Below are 23,662 nucleotides of genomic sequence, written 5' to 3' on the forward strand. Positions count from 1 at the left end.
TGTGACCATCACCACAATCAACTTTCAAACCTTTACATCACCCCAAGAAAGAAACCCCGCACCCATTAGTTTTCACTCCCTATTCCCCCCAAACTTCTCTTCTCTTCATCCCTAGGTGACCACTTTTTGCTTTCTGTCTCTATGGATCTGCCTATTCTGAATATTTCCTTAAATGGACTCAGACAGTATGTCTGAGTCCTAACTTTTAACTTCCCGTGGCTCCAACATCACCAGGCGCTGGGGAAATAGGGGTGTCAGATGGTGGCTTGGCTAAGAACATGGCCTATGCTGACAGGCAGACTTGGTTCTAAACCTGGGCTCTGCACCTGGGGGCAGTCTGTTCCTTTGTCTGGACCTCGGGTTCCTGGTGTGTACAGTGGGAACACTAACAGTGTTCCTCACAAAGCCGTGAGCCTTGAGAAGTGCTTGGCCCAGGGGACTTCCCTGGTGGTCCAGCGGCTAAGCATGCACTCCCAACGCAGGGCGCCTAGGTTCTATCCTTGGTCAGGGAACTAGATCCCGCAGGTGGCAACTAAGACCTGATGCACCCAAATAAGTAAATAAAAATAAATATTTTTTAAAAGTGTTTAGCCCAGCACCTGGAATTTAATATATGGTTGTTTTGAACTAGATTTCAATAATCCATATATCTGCCGTTCTATTAATATTTATCTCTTTACCCCGGTAATTAATAAAAGTTAGTGCCTTCTAAGAGTCAGGCATTCTTCTAGGAGTTGGAGACGAGCAATGAACAGGACATGATCCCTGTCCACATAGGGTTTACTTTCCAGGGGAGAGACAAATTCGACAGTGGGTAAATAGCAGGCTTTCAGGGAGGGCTACGTGTCATAAAGGGTTTCCCTGGAGGCTCAGTGGTAAAGAATCCACCTGCCAATGCAGGAGATGTGGGTTCGATCCCTGATCTGGGAAGGTCCCTTGGAGAAGGAAATGGCGACCCACTTGAGTATTCTTGACTGGGAAATCCCATGGGCAGAGGAGCCTGGTGGGCTGCAGTCCATGGGGTCGCCAAAGAGTCGACTGAGTGACTGAACGACAACAACAACGTGTAATAAAGACAGCAGCACGGCATGAAGGGATGAAGCAGGTGGGGGAGGTAGCTACTTCAGTTCGAAAGGTTTCTCTCTCCTGCCTTTGCTCGTTTCATGGAGAAGAACGTCTTTCGTAAACTGCAATCTATCGCGCAGGGTGGAGGGGCCCTGAGGATTGCCCTCTGAGTGGGGCCAGTGGCCGGCCTGCGTCAGCTGCTGAGACTAGGGATGTGTCAGGTTGCCCATTCATTCCCAGGGCAGGCCGCTCAGCTTGTCGCCACGTAAGAACACTGGCTGCTCGTAGAGAATTCTGCACGGATAGGGCAGTAGGAGCCCCCAGCCGGTAAGGGCCTGGCCTGGGGAGACTCACTGAGTCATTGCTGGGCTCTTTCCTCTCTCCCAGACCACAGTGAAGCCCGGACTGATGGGAGCATTCGGGGACAGGACTCGGGGGTGGACATATCTGGAACAGGGATGCAGCCTGACCTGTGGCCACAGCTGCTTCCTATGCACCTGCCTGCCAAGCTCTGATCCCAAGCCTGCCTCTGAAGCACAGAAGCGCGGCTGCAGCGTGAAGGAAGCCCCCTTGAATGAGCCCCCCGCAGCAGTGCCTCCAGCTCCACACTTAAAACCTCAGCTGAGTGGCTATATTATGCACCCACAGTCAACTCCTTATTCACTTTATCTTCCATTCAGCTGTCCCAATGTCTGTTTTCTCATCCATCTATCTGTCGGTCCATCCACCCATTCACTGAAGCACGACTCCTATAAAGCATTCACCCATTCATTCAACAATTCGATTACTTGAGCATATCCTTTGTGCCGGGCACAGTGTCTGGTCTAGTCCTTGGTCAGATGCCAGTCCTGGTAGGAAGGGCATGCCTAGCTGGCAGTGTGGGTGACTCTGCCACTTTCTTCCTGAGAGTTGGTCTTTCTTAATAAGGGAGAAGGGAGAGAGCAGAGATAGAAGATTTGCGTGCACATTTGAGCCTGAATGTGAATGTGCGTGTGTGTGTGTTGGAAGATAACGATAAAACCTGACTGCAAGCAAATGCAAGGTGTATACGGACTTTCTCAACACCGTGACCATCTAACCATCTCTAGGGAAGCAGAACAGGCATGATGGCCCCTTTTCACAGAGGCAACAAGTAAGGTTCAGTTTGTCGGAATTCACTTGCCTGGAGGCGCAAGGCGATGCTGCCTCTCCCAGACATTGGCTCACCTCCTCCCTATTGGGAGAATCAGTTAGTCCTGTACGGTCGCAGAGGATTTTGCTAAAACTTCAGTTAAAGGGTTTTCCTGTGGCCCTCCTCCTTTCACTGGGGCTGGTTCCTTTCTGTGTGCCTGTCTGTCTGTCCGTCCACTGGATGGAGATACTTCAGGACAGGTAATGTCAAACTCTGTTCATCTTCCCCTTCCCCCTCCTCCCAGGCACCAGCATAAACATAGTACAGGTGCTCCCTAAATGTGACTCATTGCCAAGTAACCTGAGGTCAACCGGACTGTTAGGAACTGGCGGGGGGGGGGCGGCCGCGGGTGCTCTGCTCTGTCATTACCTAAGCTCAGCACCCCCACCAGCTCTCACCTGCAAACCATCAGTAGCCTAACTGGTCTCTGCTGTAGGCCAGCTTGCCTCTATCTTCTGCCCCTCTCCCCCTTACTTGCTACACTCCAGCTCCAGCAAACCTTTAAATATGTAAATCTGAACTTCTCAGACCTTCCAGGATCCCCACTGCGTTTAGGGTAAAATCACAGATCCTCCCAGCATCCTTCAGGGCCCTGCAGGGGTCAATCTGGGCTCTAACGCCACTTCCCCTTTGCACTCCAGCCATGCCAGAGCTCTTTCCCGCTCAGAACTCCCCAAGTTCTTTTTTTGCCTGTTGGCTTTGGAGGTGCCCTGCCCTCCTCCTCGGCGCCCGCCCGCCTTCACTTCGCCAGCCCCTCCTCTCCTTTGGACGGCTCTCCTTTCCTGGCACTCTCCTCCGCTGGGATTTTCTCCGGGGACGTCTGCCCACGGCTGAGTCCCCGCCTAGCACACAGTAGGCAGGCTATAAATATATCTTCAGTGACTGGCGGGAGGACCCTTCAAGGCCCCTTCGTTTCCCTGAGGATGAGGGTAACTGACCCTCCTCTGTCTGGGACTGACAGCTTTAAGTAGCTCTGACAGACACCCATGCAGAGACTCCTCTCGCTCTCTCCGTCAAGGTTGTGTTTCTGCCAGGCTGGTCTGGGGCTGGGCCTGGGTTATAATTTATAAACAGACACAGGGTGCCTCCTGGGTTTCAGTTCTGAGTGTGCACTTCCGCAAGTCCTCTCCAAGTCTTCTGAGGTATCCATATTTCACATCAAGGGTGGGAATCTAGGGTGGGAGTTGGCTTCCTGCTCTGGCTCTGTCACCTGACACGAGGGACTAGGGACTTAGCTACCAACCTCAGTTTCTCTTCTGTAAAATGGGGCTGACAACAGTGCCTACTTCCCAGGGTCGTTGTGAGGAGTCAACAGGCTCCTACTTTTAAGGCGCTTAATGCTTGGTACTTAAGGCACTTGTCACAGTTATTATTATCAGATAGAGCATTCCCAGGGAATTAAGACCTGGTTAGCAGGGCTCCCTCTCTATAAAACCTCACCTACAAGTATTACTCATCAGAAGCCTTTTTTCTCAACTTCCGTAAGAAATTCCAAGAAATTCATGGGGTTCGTGTTGAAGTCAGAGATGGCTATTCAGTGATTGTCTGGGGACAGGGCACTGTACTAGGCTCTCAACGCAAAAAGATCAGGAAGACCTACTTCCTGATCCAGTGAGGAACACAGACCAACGGAGACTCTCAGTTGAGTGGTGGCCCACGGAGTGTGGGCAGAGGAGAGGATTTCAGGGGCAGGAGAGAGGCTGCTTTGGTGCCTGGGGAACACTGGGGTACATGAAGAGCGGAAAGGGAAGAATGGCTAGGCGTGAGCTCTGCGGGCCAGGAACTGGGTCTATGTCCCCCTGTAGACTGAGAGTCTTCTCTGCATCAGACCTGGCTGGGCTGGGCTGGGGTAGGCACATATCAGACCTAGACGGAGCCCCTGCCCTCCTGGACCAGAGTGGCTGTCTAGTGGAAGAAACAATGACCAGACAAGAATGAATAGATTCCACGCCCCTCTCACACCCTCCTGCTCCCCCACCCCACCCCCACATCCCTGGCAGAGCTGAGATATCCAGGAGCCCGCCAGGAGGTATCCTTGGAATAAGCCCTTGTCCTTGGCTGGGGAGGGCAGTCTCCAGACCCCTAGTGGGGGTGTGGTCTCTGGAGATGGTATCTTCGGCCAGGGGGGCTTGGGACTGCATCTCACCTCCCTTATCCAGCAGCACAGCCTTTTAAGGGGGTGACCCTCTGACCTCTATACTGTTTCCCCTCACCCTCCAGCTTCAGGTCCCTGGGGCACGAGCTTAAGGCAGGAGGGCTCCTGAGGGCTCCCGCCTCAGGTTTAATGCAGATATGTTTGTGGGGTGGGGTGGGGGTGGGGTGGTGGTGCAGGATTGAGCCTTCAAAGATTCTGGGGTCCCCTGGGCACTCTTGGGGAGCTCAGTCAAGGTCAGGGGCCTAAGTTAAGTCCATGGGAGTGCAGGGCCGAGATGCGGGTGCCCGGCCGAGGAGGAGGGAGGGGGCGATGGGCAAAGGGTTCAGGCGAGGGAGCAGGCGGGGCACTGGGAGTCTAGGATGCAGGATGGGGGTGGGAGGGCGAGGGGTCCTGCCGGTGCAGGGGGGGGCGGCCCCCGGGGAGGGGCACGCTATGTCTTTAAGAGCTGCCTGAGCGCAGGTTGCAGCTGCCTGGCCAGCCCGAGAGACAGCGGAGATTCATTACCCGCCGACACAATGACCATTGATGGCCCCGTGGCGTTATTCAAATCCAGTACCAATTGCAGCCGAGCCCCTTTCTCCGCGCCAGGCCCGTATTGTTGGAGCGGCCCACTAAAAGCCCGCCCCGGCCCCGAGCCGCCAGAGGCGCCCGCTCGGGCTCAGCCCTGCGCCTCGCCAGCCCGCCGGCTCCCAGCCCGGCTCCCCGGGCGCTGCAGGTGACCCGGCGGCGCATTCCAGCGCTCCCCGCCGTCCCAGCCACCGCCGCCGCTGCCACCGCCGGCGCCCCGGCCGCGACTCAGCCACAGGGAGGGAGAGCGCCCGAGCCGGTGCGTGCGCGGGGCTGGGCGGGGGCGGGAGACCCACCGGTGCAGCAGCCCGGACCCCGGGTTCTGAAACGCGACCCCGCCTCGGGCCCCCGTTTTCCGGATTCCCAGCGAACCCGGGGAGCCCAGGCTGGGGGCGGGGAGAGGGGAGTCGGGGTTCCCCAGGCCTGACACAGGAGACTCCCCCAACCTGGGGCGGCGCAGAGACCCAGCGCGGGCTACTCTAGGGACCCCGGGCCGCGATCGAAGGAGACTCACGCCGGGGGCGACGAGGATCCCCACGCAGGGTCGGGATCCGCGTGCTTGCTAGTCCACCTTACCGCGGGATGGGCCGCGACCGCCGAGCGTCTGCGAGGTCCGCGCAGCTCCGGAGATCTGGTCCGGTGCTTCACAGGAGCGAAGCGGAACCCCGCAGGAGACCGGGGCCCTGAACTCAGGGGCTTCGCCACTGATTGTCCAAACGCAATTCTTGTACGAGTCTGCGGCCAACCGAGAATTGTGGCTGGACATCTGTGGCTGAGCTCTGGAAGCGACAGGGGCGGGAGCCGCAGGGAACCGAGCTCGGCGCGGGCAAGACCCCTCGGGTGGCGGCTGGCTGGCCCCAGCGCGAGCATCGCGGCCCCGGCTGGGCGCGCAAAGGAGGGACGCCGGTCCCTGTCACCAGCGCCGCCATCCTCCTCTCTTCGTCGTCGTCCTCATCCTCGTCCTCCTCCTCCTCTGCGGGTGACCAGTCCTGGCTGGCGGGGTCCTCCAGCCGACAGCGTCGTTTCCCCCTTTTTCAAATTTCGGCCGGGAACGAAGCTGGCATGCCACGGTGGGGCCCAATTGTGGTCCGGAGAGCTCGTCCTCGGCCGGAGCCGCAGGAAGTCGGGGGCGAAAGGAGATGCCGGCGGACTGCGCTTGCTAACTCGTTTTGAATTGATTCTAACCTAGCCTCCCCTGCCAATACCCCCAAAACAAACCCAAATCGACCCCTAAATCTCCAATAAACCGACCCCTCCCGCCAGCTCCTTCAGACCGACCGATGGGCTGAGCTTCCTCCAGCTGCTGCTGGAGTCAGAGAAGAGTCCAGAATGATGCGCTCCAGCCGGGCAATCGCCTCGGCTTGGGAAACAGAACTTGGAAAACGAATCCTTTTCATTAAAGACAAATCTTCTGAGATAGTGGGGTTTATTTGTTTATTTCCTCAAAATTGGGTTCAGGAGTTGCCTTGGCATCGGGGGCAGCTGGGTGGTGTTGGGTCTGAGCCGGGGTCATCCATCCCTGACCCTTAACGTGCTCAAGCTAGAAAATGACCTCAAATGCTGTGGAGTGTGGCCCTGGCAAGTTTCAGGGCACCTCTCCTTGCGTGGAGAACCTGCTTTTCCCAGCAGTATGTCTTCCTGCCCTACTCCTCAGCAGTGATGCACTAACTGGGGTACTGGGGAGGAAGGGCTAGCCCGTTTCTGCCCTTCCTCTCCCCAGTGCAAGCAGGAAAGGAATCCTCTCACCCAGTTTCCAGGACTTGGAATGCTGTGGGGGGTGGGGTAGGGAGTGGATAATGGGGGCACTGCAAAGCGCAGCGGGGCTGAGTCCTCCCTTCCAGGTTACAAGAAGTCAGACAGGCTGATCCTTAAAGTGAAGCTGTCCCTTGCCCTGCTGCCTAACATGGAGACCTTGACCTCAGCACCTAGAACGGCTGGTCACACAGCCTCTCTCTTGACAGGCACCTGCACCCATGCTGGCCTTCCCTTGCACCCATAACCTCAACATGGCTACCCCTCCCACCCACACACACACCCAGAGGGCCTTCCCCCACCTGCAGCAGCGCCGGAGAGAAGCTCACCAGCCAGGGGTCATCTGTCCCCAAGGCCTTGAGAAGGAGCACAGCCCCCAGCACGGCTAGGACAACTGTTCGGCACTTCTGTCTTACTGCAGAGTGAGGGCAGTTCCACCTTAAATTATTAACATTTAATGAAGAGCAATGTTTGGGGCGGGATGATGTTAATGCCCTATTTTTTTTTTTTTTTTTTTTGAGGTCTTCCTCCAGCAAACAAAGCTTTTTCTCCAGGTCATGGGAAGTGGGGCTCAGCAGTCTTAACTAGGCTTCCTCTGTTCTGTTGCATTCCGAGGCTGCTGGCTGCGGCTTGTGGGACAAAGCCTGGCCTCGGACAGACGGGTAGGGAAGTGTCCTGGGGCCCAGACTGGTCAGCACAGACTGGCCCTGCCACCCCTTCTCCAGATGGCCCAACCATATCATCCCTTCTCAGTGTCTGGATAGTCTGGGTTTCAACTCCTGCTCTTTTTTGGGTGAAGGGCAGTTCTGAAAGCCCTGGGGTGAAGACAGGGAGGGTGGGACCAGAGAAGTGACTGCCAGCTGGGGGAACGTGGGGTCCCACTGGTTTCGGTTTCTAAGGATGAAGTTCCAGGCAAGGCCAGTAAACAACTTAGTCTTTTATTTGCCCAAGGCCAGCTGTTGCAGGCACTGAGGCCCCAAGACTTCCAGAAGGGATGAGGGTGGGGGGAGTCACCCTGCCTCCCAGGTGCTGCCTGCCCCATCCTGCTTCCTGCAGGAGATGGGAGAGTAGATAAAGTGTGCCCTTGCACCATCAAGTATCTCAATTTTGTGTGTCTGTCAGTCGCTCAGTCGTATCCGACTCTTGTGACCCCATGGACTGTAGACCACCAGGCTCCTCTGTCCAAGGGATTCTCCAGGCAAGAGTACTGGAGAGGGTTGCCATTTCCTTCTCCAGGGGATCTTCCCGACCCAGGGATTGAACCCACATTTCCTGCATTGCAGGTGGATTCTTTACTGTCTGAGCCACCAGGGAAGTCCCCTCAGTTTTCAGATATTATAAAAATTCCATTGTCGTTAGGGAGGAAACTGAGGCACATTGATCCCCAACCCCAGGCCTCTATTTGCCAGTCCAAGGTCTAGCGTACACCCTCCTGCTCTCCACCCCCAGTGGAATGAGCTGTACATAGGCAGCCTTTTGCCTTGTGTCGGGGGGAGGGTCTCAGGAGCCCATCTGGTGGCCTGTGTTGGGGGAGGCTGGCCAGGGTCAAGGGCTGTGGGTGGGGGAGCAGGAGGAGGAGCAGGTTGGAGGAGCAGCTGCTGTGTGTGTGCGTAGGGGGCGGTCGGCGCTGAATAGGGGACCCCAGCTGGGGTTCCATAATGATATCAATGGGGGACAGGCAGAGCCCTCTGCTGTCCAGATGGGGAAACTGAGGCGAAGGCTCCTCCTGTCTTTGAGAGGGGAGGGGCCTGCCATCAGCTAGTGAGGTTCATTCCTCTTCCCCAGGAAGGCACTGCAGCCCAGGAGCGGCAGTGCCTTGTCAGCGGTCACTCAGGGAGACACAGGAGGGACAGCAGCTGGGTCACCTGGCCGCACAGACCCCCTCCACTCCAGCCATGCGGAGGGGTACCCTCCCCCACCTCAGCTGCTGGGAGGAGGAGTGCCCGGCTCGGGCGCCTGCCTTCCCCTGCTCACGTGCCCGAGAAAGGCTCATTTTTAGCACCTGGCCTCTTTTCCCTGCCTGGAGGGAGCTCAAGGGACAGAGTAGGGAAGAAAGCAGCCAAGGGGGACAGGAAGATCTGGAAGTAGGGCCCCAGGGGATTATCTGATTCTTCTGCTCTCCCGACCCCAAGGGGGCCCAGGCATGGAGAGGGGCCCTTAGCCGCCATGCAGCGTGGAGATGAAGAGGACGCTGTCTTGGTCCTGAAGCTGGTAGTCCAGCTCACCCTGGTCCAGGAGAGAAAGAAGAAGACCGTCAAGGGCACTTTTCCAGTTTCTCCCCGGGGTGTTGAGTGGGGAAGTGGGGCACAGGGGCTAGCTACATTGAGAGGGGAAGACAGAATCTACCAGAAAGAAGTGGGTACCCTATCCACTAACTAGCAAACCTCCAGGATGGAGGGCAGCTTACCACTTCCCCAGCAACCCACGCCTTCCTCACTCAGGGTGGGAGGCTTGAGGAGCCGTCTGGAAGCCATGTTTGGACACAGGGTGACCCCGCCACTCTGGGCCTGATGAGAGGTCCAAGGCTTTCCTACCACAGTGGTGGGTTGGGGAGGGGTTGAGGGAGGGCTGCTCCCCGAGGTACTGACCAGCAGTTCCCAGTCGGCATCGTTAACCAGCACCAGAATCCCTGGCCGCCTGCGGGAAAGACGGTGGTGAGTAGCAGGGTGTGAATGGCAGGAGCTGGCGAGAGCAGGGGCAGAAGCTTAGATGTTTGGGCTGCAGAGTCTATGGGGTGGAGGGGCGCCTTTGCTCTAGGGGGTTCCGTCAGAGAGCATCCAGGGAGAGGAGGTGACAGGCAAGTCTGAGGGCCAGATGGAACACACGTGCAACTCCATTGCCACCTCCCAGATCTGGGGCATTGTTTCCCTGAGCATCAGTTTCTTCATCCGAAAATAGGGTAAATCATAAGTGTCTTCCTCATAAGCTCCCCGGGGAGGATGAAGTGGGATGTCAAGTGGGAGCTGCCAGGGAACCACTGGCAGCAGCCTATCCTTCCAGGGGTCTAACCTCACTGTCCCTGGCCTCCCGCATGTGCGTCTTGGGGAGGAGGCCATCTTGGCTGCTTTGAATCAGGGAAGTCTGCCAGTGGCCCCCAAGCCCCTGACAGCCTGACAGCTGCCCTGCCTGGAGCAGGACAGGGTAGGCCGACATCTGGACAAGCACCTTACTTAACCTGGTTCCTGCTGGCAAGGACCCAAAGAGCACTGCTGTCCTTGGGGGTGGCCGCCACAGCTGCTGGACCACAACCTGGGCTCCAGGCCGGATGGCAGCCTGAGCCCCCAGGGCCTGCTGTTGAACCTCTGCTTCCAGGCAGAGGAACAAGTGCCACAGGTGCCCTGCCCACTTCTGTGACGTATGAGAATAGCCTTGTTGTACGGGTAAAGTGACTTCTTGGCATACGGAACCTGGATCCTTTCCCAGGAGGCTGAGCTGGGCTTGAGACAGACACAGAAGCTTTGGGCCAGGCGAGGGGTGTCCTCAAGTGAGCACAAACATGCATGTGTGTGCACATGCGTGCAGTGACCCCCTGTAACCTGAGACCTGCGTTGTATCTATGAGGCACATAGATACCAGCCCGGTATCTATGAGGCACACTTCAATTTAAATTCCATTCAAGTGAAACTGAACACTTGGTTCCTCAGTCACACTACCAACATTTCGAGGTTTCAATATCCTCAACGCCTAGCAGCTACCACACTGGATAGCACAAAGAGAGAACATGTCCATCACTGGGAGGGCGCTGTCTGTCCCAGGCTGTCAAAGGAAGAGACAGACCTTGGGGAGCATCTTTTCTCAGTGCTGCCTGTGCAGGGAGAACAGTTGAGCCCAGAGAAGGGAAGTCATTTGAGCAAGGTTCTTTGGCAAGTTTGTGGCATCCAGAAGGCAGGATCTAAGTGGTTTTTTTTTGGTAAATTTACCAATCTCCTGACCTGGACTTTTGGAAAAAAAACAAAAAACAAAAAACCAAGTCCAATGTAGTAACAAGAAAACTGAAACAAACTTTCACAGAGTTGGGCAGCAGCAACCCTTCCTTGGAGGGCAAATAAGAGAATCCGAGGGGAGAGGGCCTGGAGGAGGCGGAGTCTGAAGCAAGGCCAGGGCTTCAGGCCTCCTTTCCTCAGCCCGCCCTCCTTGGGGAAGGGGAGAAAGGGACTCACACGCTGTCTCCTTGGATGAACAGCTCTGGCCGCTCTTTTAGCAAATTCTTCTTGATCCAGACAAGGAGGCTGCGGATGTCCCCTGCAGAGGAAGGCACAGAACAAAACTAACGTCAAATTCAATGCTTCTGGCCCTGAGGGCCCTGCCCGGAGCAGGAGGATGTACACTTGGGGCTCAGAGGGCCTCTTTTAGACCTGGCTGTCATGGCGCCTGGACTTGTGGTTTCCAAGGTGAGGAAATGGACTTGGAGAGACCACAGAGGTCTTCTCAGAGGCAGTGGCACCTGGCCTTGCTGAAAGCTGGAAGAAGAGGTAACGGGGACTCAAGGTGGACAGTGGGCGGAACAGTCACGTCCGAAAGGGCAGACACAGACCTCCACTCACAAGGCCTAAGAGATGGTCGGACACTGCCAGGGGCAGGCTTCTCAGAGAGCCCCTCCACCTCTATCTCCCCAGCCAGTCCCAGATGGGGAGCATTCGGCTTTGCTCTTGGAAAGTCTGCATATATTTCCCTTTGTGAGGGAAGAAAAACAATTGCTGAGCCGATAACATCAGTTAATTTCCTCTGGCAGAAGGAGAGAAGGATCCTTTACCAGCCAGAGATGCTGACAAATCACAGTCCCTCCACTCCCCTCTGCAGAGCCCTCCAGGCCAGGGCAGCTGCCATGAGGAAGCCAGAAGCCGAGGGTCGACAGGGCCTCTCCCGCTCGGCTGGACACTGAGACCTGCCTCTGTGTGGTTCTGGGGCAGCCACCAAGCTCTGCACCTCATCTGGAGGCTAGAGGCCACAGGTCCCCAGGGCCACCTCTCCTTTTCTGGGGGTCAGGTCCAAGGCCACGCACACTATCACCCCCTCGAAGACTGGCTCTCAATGATCCACTCCTCAAGCAGAGCATCCCCAAGACTGCAGGACTTTTCTCTCCCTGAGAGGATAGCTAGTCTCTGGGAAGCCAGCAGGGGGCTGGAGGTTAGCCGTGCCCCTCCTGAGTCAAAGTCTCAGAGGGGGCTGCTGTCCTGGGCCTGTGCCAAGACAAAGCTCAGGGGCTAAGCTGGAGAAGGGCCCACACACTGCCTTGGTTTCCCTGGCTGGAGGCAGACTCCTAGCATGCAGGCCAGGAAAAGGCTGTGGGTCAGGAAGGGGCCCAGCACGTGTCACCCACAGCACCAGCCTTGGGCAGGGTTTTAAGGCACTCTTACGGGCCTGCCTGCCACCCCCTCAGGAGGCAGGCAGGCTACACCCTGGACGGCCTGGCTCACTCTGCTCTGTGCCAGCTCCCCTGGACCGTCTGCCAGCAGAGCACAGGGCCATGGGCAGTGGCCACAGGCTGAGACTGCGCCTTTCCATTTTAATTCCTGCTTTTAAGTAAAGCTGACAGGAGCCCGCAGGGTCCCTGGAGCAGGCAGGGGCGGGGCGTGTTGCCTCCAAGTAGCTGCAGTCCATTTTGACTCCTGGCTGGGTTCCTCCCCAAGGCCTGGGCTTCAGAGGTTTCCCTGTGGCCTCCATCTTGGCACTGTCTGGTGGGCCGCCAGCCCATACATCTTGTGGCCGCTCGATAGAGCCGCCGGGGTCTGACACATCCGTCAGCCAGCCCCCGCGGGCGGGGCTCTGACTGTGTGCGTGGCGCTTGGAGGGCCTGGGCAGGGGCTGGCCTGAGGGCCACCAGCTGCACCTCCACAGCCCCTGCCGGCCTGTTCCGAACCAGGATTCCCTGGGTCACCGCTCCGGCTCCCTCTAAGGAAGGCTGTGCTCTGCTCTCGTAGGCTGGGGCGGCGGGGAGGACTAATGGTCATGTCGGGGTCATCCCAGAGCGTCATGGCGTCCCCGAGGGCTGGGCCGGGGGGCGTCTGCTGCGGGTGCTGGCTCATTTATCATGATGCTCCTCTTTGCTGAGGTCATTCCCTCCCTCCTCTGCACCCCCCAGGCCTGCTCACATTCTTGATAGCCTGTTACCATGGTGAGGCCACCGCATCACCACCCGTATTGTTTCCCCATGCCTGGATTTGGGGGTGGGGAGAGGTGGAACTCCCGACTCCCTTCGTAGGCTGCAAGGGCCACTTGGCCTGGCCTGAAACACACCCCCAGGGACATCTTGCTAGGCTTGCTGAGGCCCAGACAATATGCAAATAGCCTCCAAGCCAGATGGTCAGCTTCCAAAGGCGCCCAGGGGAGGAGGAAGGGTTAAGCAGAGTCAGGGGCTGGTGGTGGCTTGGGAATGGCTCCGGGAACCTCACTGTCACCTTCCCTCTCTGTGTCCTCCTGCCTTCCGTGGCTTCCCATGGTGGCTGCCCTCCGGCGATCTCAGGAAATCGCTCAGGAGACAAATATTTACTGAGCAGCTACTATGTGCCAGGTGCCACGGAGATGGCGGAAAACAAGCGGACATAGAGCCTGATCGTGTGGAGCCACAGGCCTGCAGGGGAGGTGGACGGTACTTCATTAGTCGTGACAAACGTGCTCTCCTTTGTGTGGGAGCAGTACGAGTTTTCTGAGGGTGTTCACATTGAAGCTGAGGCCCCAAGGATGAGTCGGGTGGGATGGGGGGAGCAAGCTGGGCAGAAGGAAGAACATATGGGAAGACCTGAGGCAGGCTGAAATTGGCAGGTTCAAGGTGATAGAACTGAGAAGGCCGGAAGGTCAGCACGAGATGCAGCCAGGGAGGCAGCCTTGGCTGGACTGCGCAGGGCATGCAGGGGCCTTGAAAAGAGGCTGCTGGGGAAGAAGGCCCCCTCCTCAGGAGCCTGAGCCCTAGCACACAGCACAGAACCTCGCACACAAGATGCCCTGGACACGTTTACTGAGCATATGGGTCTGAGTTCGACTGCATCATTTCCTAGTTAAACGACCTTGGGTAAGGAACTCTCTTCAGCTTCCTTCTTTGTAAAATGGGAATGGTAAAAATGCCTCTGGGGGTGTTGTGAGGCTCAAATAAGATGATCCATGGAAAGCTCTTGGCACTGTGCCTGGCATAGCGATGCTGTAACTCCTCCGTCAGTCAGAGGAAGAACCCTTCAGTTTCTCTTGCTGCCCCTTTTAGACGTTTAGACTCCTCAGAGGCTCCCTGGACAGCTCCAGTGGAAGGACTCATACGCTGAGGCCATGCGGCACCAGGACAGGGAGACGAGCACCCAACCCCGTCAGATTTCCCGTGCAGGAGGCCTCGGGACCTGGCCTGCCCACTGCGGGAAGAGCAAGCTCTTGCGGCGGAGTGCTTATGAGTCTGGGTTCTGGAGCTGGAAGGCCCTGGGGTGTGTGCTAGATGGCCCTGGGTAGAAGTCACTTCGCCTAAGTCTCAGCGCCATCCTTGGACAAGGGAGGGATATAATAACCTAGCTCTTGATGCCAGCGGCAGGCCTAGCATGGTGTCAAACAGACAAGATGAACGTCCCTGTTCCTGCAGTGATTCAGGATTCCTTATCCTGGGGGCTGCGAGACCCTTCCCCTCGAGGCCGCTGGGAAAGGGCACCGTGCACACCCCTCTTAGACCTACAGAGGCTCCCACCAGAATCCCATGCCCCAGTGGATTTGTCCTTGTCTGGGGACAACGACCACCCACTGTGGCGCCCCCCACTCCCAGTGGTGTCAATCTAACTTCCGGTCTCATCTGATGTCGCACAGCTGACCCTCATCCAACCTCTTCTTGCAGGCTTCCAAGGGGAGATTTTCTCCCAGCCTGAAATCTGGCTTCCAGTCCCTCCCACCCACAGAGCCTAGCTGGGCCTGGGGACCACCATGCCAACGATGCAGACTCGGGAGAGCTGGTCCCCTACACCTTCTCTCCTCCACGTTAAGCAGCTCTGGTCCCCAGCAAGTCCACCAGGCTCCAGGACAGGAGTCCTCTGGGAGTCCACCCCAGGCCTCAGCTGAAAGGGGAGAAGAAAGAGCTGGGATGGGGGGAGAAGAGAAGAGAGGGTAGAGGGAACATCAGAGGGTCCATTTACAAGTGAATGGAGGTAAGAATGGAGCAGTTTGTGGGCTAAACTGGCCTCAGAAGGAGGTTTACAGATGTGCGAGGGGACGCTCCTCATTGTTTAATTAAGCAGAAAGTGGATCTTTTCAAAAGCAATTTTGCACAGGGACTGGGAGGGGTGAGGGGGAGAGGAGGGTGGTGGGGAGGGGATCAGCAAACAGGCCCCAGAGCGGAGAAAGGAACAGCTGGCCCCAGAGAGGCTGTGAAATGCATGCTAAGCAGTTTAAAGAGCCTGGGAGCTCCCAAGCCACCCCTGCCTCCCGCGCCAGCCTCCCTTTAATACAAAGGCAGGGCTGAGGAGCAGGGAAAGGTGAGGCAGTCTCTTCCTGGGACCAGGGCAGGTAAGGCCCAGGCTAGGACCATCGAGATTCGGGATTTGCTCCAGGCCCCTGACCAACCCTGGTCTGCAAGCCTTGAGTTGAAAGGATCCTTGATGCATTAAAAACCAGCTCCCAGTGGCCAGGCCCCAAAGCCGGTGGGTGCCTCCCAAACTCAGCCACTCAAAGCCTCTTCTGTGGAGGTGGCTGTTAAGAATCCTCAGCTCCCTGCACAGGCAGCCGCTCACTGGATCAATGCACCTTGCTTCCCAGAACCATGTGCTTAGATCTGGAAGCAACGTTTCCAAACTGCAGGTGTCAAACTGATAACTGACTCGTGCGCGCTTGCACTCGGTCATGTCCGACTCTGTGACCCCGTGGACGGCAGCCCGCCAGGCTCCTCTGTCCATGGGATTTCCCGGTAAGAATACTGGAGTGGGGTGCCATTTCCTTCTCCAGGGGATCTTCCCAAGCCAGGGACTGAACCCACGTCTCCTGCACTGGCGAGCAGATTTTTTATCAAAGAGCCACCTGGGAAGCCCAATAATGAGCTCAAGACAGACTAAATCAAGTCCAGCCTCCCGCTTTACAGGTGGGATAAGAGGCCTGCAGAAATAACTAATTTGCCAGCGCATGCTGCCAGGGTGCCTTCTCTCGCCATCTCACCCTCTTTGGCCTTTCCCAGCCTCTGATTCCAAGTTGGCCGGGATGGAAGCTCTCCACTGGCCCAGGACCCAGGGCCTTGGAGTCCCCTTGTTTGTGAGACTTGTCACAATCCATAATCTTATGGCCACTGTTTTCTCTGCTGGAGTCTCCAAGACCTGCTTGGCCAAGTGGCAGCCCCTGGGCTGGGAAGGCTGCCAGACGGCAGATCTGGGCATGGGCTTGGGAGGAGTGAGGCTCTCCCCGTGGCACCAGGCCCCTGCCCTCCTGTTGGGCTCTGTGTGCCAGGGTGAGGCCTGGCAGCTGCCAACCAGCTCTGCCGCTGTGATGTGACCCATGCCTCTGGGCACAGCAGGGCACAAGTGGGAGCCAGAGGTAGAGACCCATGGCCAAGGGCCCAGAACTAAGCACATGGGCCACTTCCGCTAGCCTCCCCTGCTTCCTTTTATTTCATCCCAGAGAGAGGAGGAGAGCCCCCTACCTGCCCCCAAGGCAGTAGATGAGGGATTCAAAATCTGAGTCTTAGAGACTTTCCTCGTGGTCCGCTGGTTTAAGACTCCAGGTTTCCAATGGAGGGGGCTTGGGTCTGATCCTTGGTTGAGGAACTAGGATTCCACATGCCATGCAGTATGGCCGAAAGATAAAAATAAAAACAAACCTAGGTCTTAGCCAGCTTCCCTGCTTGAGTAACTCTGGACAGGTCACTCTCTCTCTCTGTGAAGTTTGGTTTCCTTGTCGATAGATAATATCTACTGGGGTCATTATGAAAACTGAGATCAGTAGCTGTTGGAGGCCTGAAAGTGTGAAAACTGGAGAATATCCTGCAGGTCTGAGATGTGATGTGATTCGCGGAAGCTCTTGGGATAAATGGTAATGGGATAGTGGCACCCTGCAGGATGGGGTGACCCTGGCATTGGCTTCAACCCCAGCTCTGCCAATGACATATAAGCGCATGGTCGAGGGTAAGACCTTGGACATCTCTGAGTTTGGGTTTCCACTGTTTTTTTGGGGGGCGGGGAGGGTTACACTTTTTAAAGTGGAAGTAATGATAGATACCACCTAAGAATCTGTGACAATTACTTGTACCACCCACTGGGGTTTTGCCTACCCTGTCAAACTCAGCCTGTGCCCGAGGACACTGGCCTTCCCTGGGTCCTTGACCACCACAATGCCTTCTGCCTGGGGGCTTCACAAGTGCAGTCCTCTCTCCTTGCAATGGGCCCCACGCACCTCTGCTCTCCCTCCAATTTGTTAGGTTGCCTTCCATCCGTTCCTCAGGGCTTTCGCCTCAAAGTCGTCTCTCTCTCTCTTTTTTAGTGCCATGCAGCATGCCGGACCTCAGTTCCTGGACCAGGGACTGAACCTGGGCCATGGCACTGAACATTCGGATTCCTAACCACTAGGGCACCAGGGAATCCGCTCAAAGACACTCCTCTAAAGAGCCTTCCCTGGCCACCCTGATGTCTCACTCAAAGCGCCCTTCTGTTCTGGTGCCAGTGAGGACCACTCGTGCTGTTATGCATCCATGCGTTCACTTCTTCACTGCCTGGCTCCATGGCCCTCACTCTGTTAGCTCCAACAGGGCAAGAACCATATCAGTTTTGCTTAAGATCAAATTGGCACAAAGGAAAACACGTGTGTGTGTGTGTGCGCGTGTGTGTGTGAGAGAGAGAGAGTGCGTGCACGAGATCAGTTGTGCCCAACTCTTTGCGAACCCCTGGACTGCCCAGGTTCCTCTGTCTACAGAATTTTCCAGGCAAGAATACTGGAGTAGGTTGTCATTTCCTACTCCAGGGTATCCCCGACCCAGGGATCGAACCCACATATCTTGCATCTCCTGCACTGGCAGGCAGATTCTTTACCACTGCGCCACCTGGGAAGCCTGGCACAAAGGAAAACACGTGTGCATATTCAAAAAGATGGGTGCCGACCACAGGAAAGAATAAAGTACTTTCTTCTACGACTGGCACTTGGAGAGCATTCGGTCAATGAATGAATGAAAAGGACTGGAATTATTAAACTTGGGCACCTTCATGCGGAGCAAAAGCAGGGGGAAACAAACCCTAACTTGTGATGTTTTAATAACGTCCTGGCTAAGTCTTTAAGGCTGCATCTTTGAGAGGCTTCTACAGCCCCTTGTTTCCTCCCAAGGCTGCAGAGCCATCTGTCAAACTAAGAAACCATCACCTATAGCATCTTGGATCTTCCTCCACCAGGGACACAATCCCACAGTCCTGACGTTTAACCTCAGCCTCATGCCCACAGCCAGCTCCAGGGGGCAGCGCCCTGTACCCTGGCCTCTGAATGTGGCACAGAGACCTGCCCTACGCCACTGCCCTTCAACCCCAAGGGAGGGTCAGAGACAGTCTTGGCAGTGGGTGAATCTGGGCAATAACTGATACCTGGCAGATGTATGTCCCGTTCCAGAAGAATCCTGTCAAACCTCACTTGACTTTCTCTACTGCCCATCTCCAGGAACCTCATTCCCCTGGCTCCCCATACAACGGACTTCCTCTTCTTCCCAGAAGTATCTCAGCCCAAGGTAAGATGGGCTCCCACTCCTGAATGTTCTGCTCTTGCTAAGATCCACTGCTAGGGCTGCAAAGCCCCTCCACAGTGGCAGTGTCCAGCCCCTGCCTCCAGGCTACGCTGCTATTTACCCAGCTGGACCTCTGGAAATCCTCCTCCCCACTTCCCAAATCTGAAGGCAGGGTCAGTCTCCCAGTGCCTGGTACATAGTCTGTGGCATGGGAGGTGCTCAGGGTGTGTTTGCTAAAGAAAAGACAAACAGGTATTTGAATGAACCTCCCCCCTCCAATCTCTTTGGCTGGACACTTTTCTTCTCATTGAAATTCATTAAGTCCATCTGCATTGTTCCATTCTTGACAAAGATTATCTCCTTTGTGAAGACATCCCTCTGTGGCCATCCAGTGATGGCAGAGATGCCTGGTACAGCTGGCTGACACCTTTTAGCAGCCCTGAGAGATAGGGATTACCATCTCCCCCTTTCACAGATAAGAATGCAGAAGCTCAGAAAGGTGAGGTGACCGGCCTAAGGTGCTAAGGGGATTCAAACTCAAGTCTGAATACAGAACCTGTGCTTGGAAGGACGCAGCGATCCCATCTCCTCCCTACAAAGCTGGCTGACACTGGAGAGGATGGAGGAGACAACTGGTGATCTCTCTCCCTTCCTCCCCATGGCCCGGGAAATCCTACCCACTCTCACTTGACCAGGCTGAGTGACCCTGTGGAGCAGCTGCTGCTCAATGGCGCTCAGAGAGCCTGTACTCACAGGGTTCCTCCTGTCCAGGCAAGGTGACCTGATGCTTCTTCACACCGTCGAACAGGAGCTCCGCACCACCTCTGCAAAGGAGGGCCAGAGAAAGAGCCTCAGAGACTGAAAACTGAGGAGGCTGGCACCAGATGCCCAAGAGAGTCAGAGACCAAGGTTCGGGAACACCGTGGGTATCAGTCATCAGTTCTCAAATGTGGCTTCTTGATGTGGTAAAGCAGGACAGAAATAATGTTTATTAACATTTAAGTACCCAAATTTTCAGACTCTGGCTTTGACTCCTCTGAATCAAGAGGTAGCTTAGCATATGGGGGCAGAGCACAGGCCCTGAGGTGGAGACCAGACCCCACCCAGGCCTGACTGGTGAGACCCTAGGCACGGGACGGCATCTTCTCAAGCCTCAAGCTTTCTGTCTGCAAAAATGTTGAGGAGCTACCCCAAGGCACACTGGAGACCCAGGCATAAAGGCTTCCTAGGGCCAGGTGACACTTTGAAATTCCCCTGCCTGTGCCTTGTCCCCAGCCCTGCTGCCGGCCTGGTGGGCAAACCAAAGTGCTAGAGAGTGGGAGACCCCCACTGGACTTAGCAGTAAGCTTGCCCTTTACAAGAACATTCGTCGTCTCATTTCACCTTCATAGAATCCCGGGGAAGGAAGGAGGGAGGCAGATATTATTAACTCCGACCAACAGAGAAGCAAGTTGGGGCCAGTAGAAGTTAAGTGACTTGTCCAAGGCCAGATAGGCAGTAGCTGAACTAGTATTTGAATTCTAATTGGTTTCTGGCAGAAACAACTAAAGCTGCCCAGAAGGTCAGGAAGCCCCTTGAGGGCAGAATCTGGTTCACTTCTGGGTCCCAACACCTGGCTAAGGGAAGCCTGGGCCAGCAGAGAGGCTCTGCCAAGTGCAGATGCCAGAACTCATGGGGCGGACACTCGGGCTCTCAGCACCACGCTGTTCCTCCCCGAGTCTCGTCGCAGACCTCACGTGGCTCTTAACTGGGAAGCCTTAACAGCCTTGGGAAGGGTGTGATGACTCCCACCCCACCACCCCTCCCCAGAGCTGGAGAACAGAGGTGTCCTGAGACGGCCCACTGGGAGGCAAAGGCAAGGCACGCATTGTCATGGGGGAAACATGGGGGTGACTGTCATCCAAACAAGGTCACGCTTTGTTGATGCAGAAATGTGGAGGGGGAGAGGAGGCCCATCTGTGGCCGCGCGCAGCGCCATTTCAGCTGCAAGCCCATACAGAGCCTCCATTTATCCCCTTCCAAGAGCCCCACTCTCTCTTGGGTAGGGGCTGGCACATGCAGCAGCTGGGGTGGGGGAGGGCGACAAGAAAGGGGCGACAGGAGTTGGGGGGTCAGAGGAGTGGGAACTGGAAGCGCTGGCACCCAAGCAAACAACCCAGATTGGCCAAACCTGGTGGTGCCAGGCGCAGAGGCCAGCGCTGTTTTCCCTTCACAGGCGGATAAAGAACCAGTCTGGCTCAGCGACTGACCTGTCACTGCTGGGTTTACCAGCGCCCGAGGGAAGGGTTGGCATTTTTGTGGTGAGAACATCTGGAGGGTAGGAAGGTGCACTCCCAGCCTCTGAAGTGATTCACGGAGGCAAGAAGGGGCCCAACTTGGTCCCAGAAGAAAACCAAAGTCAAACTCTCATAGGTCCTACAGGATTTGCGACTCAAACGCAATTAAGGCATCACAACCCAAGATACCTTGTCTTTCCTCCACTCCCCAGCTCTTGGTGGGAGGTGTCTGTTGGTACCAGTGACTGGTACAGACACCCTTCAAATGGTCTTCACTTTTTCAAGTTTACCTTCATCTTTTTATCTGATATATTTTACTTTTGTTCATTTCCCCTCTACCTGCGGGGATGCAAGTTCTGCCTAAAACAGGGCCTGGTACACAGCAGACACTCAAGAAATATTTGCTGAAATGAGTGAACATGCCCATTTCCCCACTTCTTCTCTGACCCTAGTGGCATTCCCTTCTTTTGCCAATACCTCCTGGACTCAAGGAGAAGGAAAAGGGAAAAGGAGGTGGGGCTCTCCTGTCTGGGCTGCAGTGACACAACACACATCTGTACTACCTGCACTGCATCCCCTGTGGCTGGAGAAGCTGCTCTGGCAGGACGAGGCTGGCAGACCCGGTCAGTGACAGGCGGGAGAAAGCAAAGGGCAGCCTTCCAGAGTGTCTACGAGAACTGGTGGGGCTGCGGGGACACAGCTGCTCACGGGAAAGAGGCAAAGTCCCAACTTTTGGAATCTTCAAGGATCAGGGTGGCACTTGGGGACAAAAGAAAGAGCCTGATGGGCAAACTAGTTTCTCTGCAAACATACCTAAGTTCAGAGTAAAGGGTGAAGGAAGTAGGCTAAGAGACACAGAAAATGAAAGAAAGGCCACAGGGAGAAACAGGCACTGACAGAGACAAAGAGAGAAGGACTCTAGGTTTAGCCTACATATTGGGCATTCCTGCTTCCCAAGAAGCTGCAGTTCTCATGGGACCCTGTAGCAGTGGGTGGTGGGAACACTGTCTTGCCTTGCTGGTGTTCACTATTGCTCTTGGGGTAAGGGAGACTGAGATGGTGGAGCCAGAAAACAGGAACTCCAGCAAGTCTGTAAGCCCCAGAGGGCAAGGACCACGTGTTCCTTGTATGACTTCCCTGCTGCTGAAAGCACAGGACCTGACACAGAAGACATTTCTGAAGACAAATGCCACGTCTGACTCAGTGAACGTGAAAGGTAAATCGGCTGTGGGTGGTGGTGGTGGTTTAGTTGCTAAGTCGTGTCCTACAGTTTTCGACCCCATAGACCATAGCCTGCCAGGTTCCTCTGTCCATGGGATTTCCCAGGCAAGAAATACTGGAGTGGGTTGACATTTCCTTCTCCAAGGGATCTTCCTGATGCAGGGATCAAAACTTCGCAGGCGGATTCTCTACCACTGAGCCACCTGGGAAGCCCAAGCCAAGCTGACTGTAGATAAGCCTCAGCACTGGTAATCTGTAGTTTTTCTGTCTTCAGCTCTGCTGAGGCCTGTCAAAACAGCAGGGACCTTCTGGAACCTGCAGGCTATGGGGGACATAGCTGGGCAAAGGGTCAATAAAGCAAAATAATCAGGTGGCCAGACCAGCATAGTTCTAACTGGATCCATGGTGCCAGACAATATCATCAATTAAAAGGCAGTTAACATTCATGAGACTAGCCCCTCGTAAGGGACAGCAACGCTGAACACTGGAGAGCATGGACAAAGTTCTATTTATCTTTGTATCCTCTGTGCCTGGCTCGCTGCCTGGCACATGGTAAGCACTCAATAAATGACTGGTGAATGGACTATGCAATGAAGGCAATCCATGAAAGAAACTGGGGGTATCCAATAGAAGGAAAGGCATTTATAGGCAGAGGTTTCCGATTCCCATCCCAGACTCTCCCTTTCACATAAGCCTTGGCTTGTTTATCTTCACACACACAGACAAATCTAGCCCCAGCTTTTCCACCTGAGTCTAGAAATTATACCGTCCATCTCTTAAGATCTGTTTCTCTGCCTTCTCTCTAAGCTTTGCACTTTTTTTTTTCCAGCTCTGAAATCACATGAAAAACAGTCTCTCTGTAAGAGGCAGAAGAGAATGCCTTGAGGAGATTTCCTCCCTGGTTTGTGTTTCTTTGGTAACTAGCATGTGTGGCCCCATCCTGCACTTTTTATCTTGAGCATACTGTAGTGGCAGAGCGGTAAAAGAATCTACCTGCCAATGCAGGAGACCCAAGAGTCAGGTTCGATCCCTAGGTCAGGAAGATCGCCTTGAGAAATACATGGCAACCCAGTCCAGTATTCTTGCCTGGAAAATCCCATGGACAGACGAGCCTGGCGGGCTGCAGTCTATGTGGTCCCAAAGGGTCGGACATGATTGAGTGACTAAGTTACAGGCACATGCACACGCACTAACCCTGTTCTGTCAGGGTTAGTCTCCACTATTGTGCTACCTAGCCCCATGTCCCCACCTGACTTAAGACCTGCAGAAGGCACTCAGTAAGTTTACTAAATGTACCGGAAAGGATTCAGGTTTGTTTAACACCCTCAAATCTTCGGAAAGGTTGGTCCGTCTCGGTCCTAGAAGCTCAGATGCCAGACACACGGGCCTGCTCCAAAATGGAGCTGGCAAACAAGGCCGGGAGGCCTGCTAACCAGTCACACCTTTTGAGTCCCGTAGGGCGCAGGGCATGGAGGAGTGCCAGAAGCATACCCCCAACTCCCGGGTATGCGCATCTATTCCCGGACATACGGCCTCGTCGCCCAGGGAGACCGAACCTCAAGCTCTCCCAGGCGGGTGGCGTAGCTCAGGGAAGTTGCCGGGGCGATTCGGTGGTGACAGGCCCCAAGGCAGAGGGAGGGGAGTTCCGGGCCCGACGACTTCAATCCATCCCCACGGCGCCCCAGCTCTGTGACTCACCCGAACTCCACCTCCACTGACAAGGGCGCTGCCATGTTGAGGAAGCCAAGCTCACAGGAAACTCCCCTCAACTTCCGGCTCTACTGGCCCTCCCCGTTTCCGGTTGCCGC

At 55.6% G+C, this 23,662-nt stretch overlaps 1 protein-coding gene across 2 annotated transcripts; it reads right to left on the reverse strand.

The window, feature by feature from the left end:
* Window positions 1-7,627: 7,627 nt before the first annotated feature.
* On the reverse strand, window positions 7,628-23,607 carry URM1 (ubiquitin related modifier 1). Of its 2 annotated transcripts, none has more exons than XM_004005603.5 (5): window positions 23,553-23,607; window positions 19,111-19,181; window positions 10,871-10,952; window positions 9,299-9,347; window positions 7,628-8,936 (listed from the first exon to the last, which is right to left on the reverse strand). In XM_004005603.5, the coding sequence occupies exons 1-5, from the start codon at window positions 23,585-23,587 to the stop codon at window positions 8,868-8,870; spliced, it is 306 nt and encodes a 101-aa protein (XP_004005652.1). In that variant the 5' UTR covers window positions 23,588-23,607; the 3' UTR covers window positions 7,628-8,867. The 2 variants fall into 2 exon arrangements, with proteins under 2 accessions (XP_004005652.1, XP_027822177.1); XM_027966376.2 differs by having other exon boundaries at window positions 9,299-9,392.
* Window positions 23,608-23,662: the final 55 nt, after the last annotated feature.

The sequence above is a fragment of the Ovis aries genome, chromosome 3 (assembly GCF_016772045.2).
Source record: "Ovis aries strain OAR_USU_Benz2616 breed Rambouillet chromosome 3, ARS-UI_Ramb_v3.0, whole genome shotgun sequence".
In the NCBI taxonomy this organism is placed as follows: Eukaryota; Metazoa; Chordata; class Mammalia; order Artiodactyla; family Bovidae; genus Ovis; species Ovis aries.

Coding starts and splice junctions, on each gene's coding strand:
- URM1 (XM_027966376.2), bottom strand. CDS start 23,587: ATGGCAGCGCCCTTGTCAGTGGAGGTGGAGTTCGG. Junction 9,393..10,870: donor TTCATCCAAGGAGACAGCGT/GTGAGTCCCTTT, acceptor TGCTCTCGCCAG/CTCCTGCCATTCACACCCTG. Junction 8,937..9,298: donor ATGCCGACTGGGAACTGCTG/GTCAGTACCTCG, acceptor CTCCTGGACCAG/GGTGAGCTGGACTACCAGCT.